The sequence below is a fragment of the Eptatretus burgeri genome, chromosome 1, assembly GCF_056783735.1.
Source record: "Eptatretus burgeri isolate ZD-2024b chromosome 1, Ebu_testis_v1, whole genome shotgun sequence".
NCBI lineage: Eukaryota > Metazoa > Chordata > Myxini > Myxiniformes > Myxinidae > Eptatretus > Eptatretus burgeri.
Genome location: NC_140961.1, coordinates 120,105,294 through 120,109,767, shown reverse-complemented (window position 1 = coordinate 120,109,767; position 4,474 = coordinate 120,105,294). Strand labels below are relative to the sequence as shown.

Here is a 4,474-nt window from a genome sequence, read left to right as displayed (position 1 = left end):
TCCATATGTCCGAGTCGTGTGCATATTTCCTCAGCTTAGAAGTCTGGAATACTCGGCATATTTGCTTTTCTGAGATACAATAAATTGGCAATGAGGGTTGTTGCTTGTTCAGGAGCCCTAAAGGATGCCTGTGTTAGGAAATATTGGCACATTCGATGAGAAAGTCGATTGCTTTGATGACCACATGGACAGATGTGTTGCATTTATGGTGGCAAATGCAATTGACGAGGGGAGAAAGACCACCGTTACTGGCGTTGGTGGGAGTGGCGAGGTTTAATATGGAGAAGAACTTATGCAGTGCAGATGCGACAAAAACAAAGTAATTACAATCTTAAGGGGCTGTTAGCAGACCACTTCACTCCCAAACCCATCGTGATTACCAAGCCGAACAAATTTTGGGCGGCCAATAAAGATGAGCAGGAGTCCATGGCTGAGTTCCGAATACATTTATAGCAGCTTCATTCTACGTGTGCATTTGGAGGATTTCTACATGAAGCCCTCAGAAAAGACTTGTGTCTGGACTTCACCCGAAAATGGCCAGAACACAAACAAATTTGTTATCAAAGGCAATTTTAACTTTTGAAGACACCAGAGTAAAATTTTTGTCCGATGAATTAGCTGGCAAAGTTAACAAGGAACACATGGGCAGCCAAACAGCAATAACTGAGGATGGAGCGATGAACCAACTTCAGCAGAGGAGGAGAACAAAGCAAGCCGGGCAAGCAGCAAGAGCGCCATTTTGTGCGCCAGTCAGTAGAAAGGAGGGAGCGCCATTTTACAGACTGTCTGGACCTAGGTGCAAGTGATGTGGATCATCGGGACGTCCATGCAACTGCTGTGGAGGAAATCATTTCCCTGAGAAGTTTTGGCTTTGAAATGTCACCTGATACGGGTGCTATAAAATGGGACATGTACAGAAAATGTGGCCGGTGATCAGTTCGACCAGATATGTGGATTTGTGGTGAGCGACAACACCGATTGGGACAGTGGTCTGGAAAAGGACCATGAAGCATCGGGTTTGTATTGTTTCAGTGAAGCAACTGGAAAGGTAAAGTCAGTAACGATCAATGTGACGGTAGGTCACACAGACATTGTTATGGAACTTGACACAGGAGCATCATGCTAAACTCTTTTTATAAACTGTAAATTATGAGTCGTCTGAATTTCCCTTTTTTCTTAACAATTGCTTGTCAGATTGAGACAAAATTTTCACCTTGGTGCGACTCATGTACTCATGTAGAATATTTTAATGATAATTATGATGTCATAGGTCACATGGTGTGGCAACTACTGCGGGGTAGGTACCCCGTAATCACCCCCTCCCCTCTCGGTGCTCTTCCTCGCACCAAGGCCTTCTAAAGACTGTTTGGTGTAAATATTGCATGAATACCATCTAGTTTTGTATATATGGGTCTGCATTGGATAAACTGAACATGGAGACATGCTTAAATTTCAACATATGTTTACTCAAGCAGCCAACTATCTGCCATGACCTTTACTGGGAAAGCCACATTTCAAACCTCGCCTCCAAAGCCAGTCGCCGACTGGGAATCCTCCGTCGTGCAAAGTCCTTCCTCGGCCCACCTGAGCTCCTGACCACTTACAAAGCTTTTGTCCACAGCCTGATGGAGTCCTGCTCTCCCCTCTGGGCTGGTGCTCCTGCCTCTCACCATTCTCGGCTTCACGTTGTGGAAACCAAGGTTTATTGGATCATTGGCATCTCCCGCAATGAGTCTGAGTCTTTCGGCCTCTCAATCAATCACCGCAGGTTGATTGGTGGTCTTTCTGTCTTCTGCCGTCTCCTGTCCAGCCTCGCCCCCCCTGCTCTCGCTGCGATTTGTCCCCACCACATTTCTGCAGGGAGCTCAAGGTCCGCCAACAAACCCCCTTTCTGGTAAAAGTACCAAAATCACGAATCACTGTTCACCTTCACTCTTTCATTCCTCTTTTTTCCTGCCTTTGGAATAAACTCCCTCACTCTATTCAATCCCATTCTTCCTTCCTCCAGGCCTTCAAAACAGCTATTCGCCACCACCTCTTATCATCCCCCATCCAAATCCTCGATCTTTTCTACCCCCGATAATCCACCCAAGCCCACCTCCTTCAAATTCCCTGCTTTACTTCCTGAAAGTCCTGTAATGTCCATCTTCTATTCTCCATGTTCCATATCCCATCCCTCTCCCTTCCACAGATCTCCTAATGTCTCTGTTCCCCACTGTTGGTCCTTCCCACTCCTGCCCCTCTTGTCTCATGCCCCCCTTGCTGTGCGTTGTGTGTTAGCTCTCTCACGAGCCTCAACAAGGTATACAAAAAAAAGTGCCGATCATGGAACACATACAATGGCTAATTAATAATTTTTGGTGCTGCACAATATAACCTGTGCATATGTCAAAATAGTTTAAGAATGAATACTTTACTGGGGGTGGGGAGAGCGAATTTGAGGCTGCCTTATACAACAAAGCCCTACTTCTCAAAGTAGAATGGGATCTACAAGAAATCTATAACTTGTTAACCTCCCCGATACTAAATCATCTCCCTTTTCTCTTGCCTGTCTTCTCGAGTCCATTGTCTCAATTTATTTTCAATAGCATTACAAGTCTGATTCCCTCCTCCATGTCATGATCTCTCTCACCCATTTTGACCTCTGAAATTAATTTCACCTGCAACTCCTTTCATCAAAATATGGTGCATCAATAAGTCTTTCTCCTGTTTTACTTTTGTCCTTTTCAGTGTCTTGATCCTTTGTTGAAAATGCAAAGAATGACAAATTATGCAAATAATTATCTTCAGCTGACTTGACCAGAATAAATCTTGGTAGTGAAAATTATGAGGACAAAGTTAATAGGCTGTGGATACAACAAGGATTGATGGCCCAGACGGCCTTCCATGTGTGTCTAATTTTCCATACACCTGAACTGAATTTTCTTGAATGATATATCATCAAACTTCCACGTGCACTCTATTTTTTTAGGGAAATTTTGCTGGTGGCACACCTTTTGTTAAATTTTTTTCTCCACATAAACTCTCACTAAAACCAAGAACACCATGTCGACTGGCAGAGCCAGAGAGAAAGCAAAATAACTACTATTTGCATGATAGACAATAAAACATGCTTGTTCCAAAAATGAAGTTGCAATAGAAAAAATTCCAAATTTCCAAAACCGCTTGAAAAGGTCACTACAAAACCGCCGACAGTCAACATTACAATCAGGGGATTAGTGTATTTGAAGGGTCAGTGTCTGCAATGGATTTTTCAATAGTGAGTAAACAAACCACATCAACATGACCTTTATACCAGTCAATGCCCTCGCAAAATGCCTTCTCGTTTTTCATAGGAGCTAAAGAGATTTTCATGTGATTATCTGCTTTCACGAGAAAAGCAGAAAGCCTGCTCAATGTTTTCTCCATTAGCATCTCATCGATAATTGAGCAGTTGGGGTATTGCCTTGACTCGCTCATTTAATCATGAACCTGTGCCCTACCCCCCCCCCCACACACACACACACACACACAGTGGGAGATGGAGTTTTTCAATCGTGTGTGTGTGTGTGTGTGTGTGTGTGTGTGTGTGTGTGTGTGTGTGTGTGTGTGTGTGTGTGTGTGTGTGTGTGTGTGTGTGTGTGTGTCGAGGACAAAATCGTTTGTATTTTTTGACTGTTTGAGCTTTTATCCTCAATAAACATTTATTATGAGAACATGGAGTTCACACACACAAATTATATATATATATATATATATATATATATATATATATATATATATATATATATATATATATATATATATTGTGGGGTACCAATGCTGAGTCATGGGAGGAATTCCCCATGGCACTATAAATGAGATGAAAGGCAATAATCTACTTTTATTATTTTGCGGGAAATTCACAGAACAATCGGCTTTACATTCCTTTGAAAGAGCAAATGTACTGGAAGCATTTATTTATTTATTTTGCCTTTCAACTCCTCCATTCTTTTCTCCTCCCCAGTGCATGACGCAACCTCTGAATGACACCACCCACTTACATTTGTCTTGCACAGAAATATAAAGGGGGAAACCTATTATATTTTCCCTCAAAAACTACCTCAGGCTTGATCATGCATGTGGTAGACATTATTGTGCTTTTCCTCGCATGTGTAGGGGTGGTCAGAGCATCTACTCATGAAAAAGTGGACATAGACAAGGTATGTATTACCTTTTTCACTTCCTAGTGTTATATTTCTCTTCTTTCTTTTATATTTAATTAGCACGATATATTGATAAATGAAACTCCATGACTGCAATGTGATGTACTAACGATAGAAATATGTTGTATTTATAGCTTGTTGGACAGTGGTATTCAATCTCAATGGTCAGCGACATGGCAGCTATTCATGAGATCCTCCAAATGATCAATTCAAGTGACCAATTTCTGTCTCGGTACCAAAATGAAACGCACCGTGTTTCTGCAAGAGCAAACACAATGCTGTAAGTGAAC

The 4,474-nt window shown here is 42.0% G+C and overlaps 1 protein-coding gene across 1 annotated transcript in view; it reads left to right on the top strand.

The window, feature by feature from the left end:
* Positions 1 to 3,989: 3,989 nt before the first annotated feature.
* The window catches only part of LOC147035287 (uncharacterized), a 108,610-nt gene continuing 108,125 nt past the window's right edge, over positions 3,990 to 4,474 (top strand). Inside the window, exons 1-2 of the mRNA XM_085896466.1 lie at positions 3,990 to 4,181; positions 4,319 to 4,464. Coding sequence (XP_085752592.1) covers positions 4,005 to 4,181; positions 4,319 to 4,464 — 323 coding nt within the window. The 5' untranslated portion in view covers positions 3,990 to 4,004. The remainder of the gene's footprint in view (positions 4,182 to 4,318; positions 4,465 to 4,474) is intronic.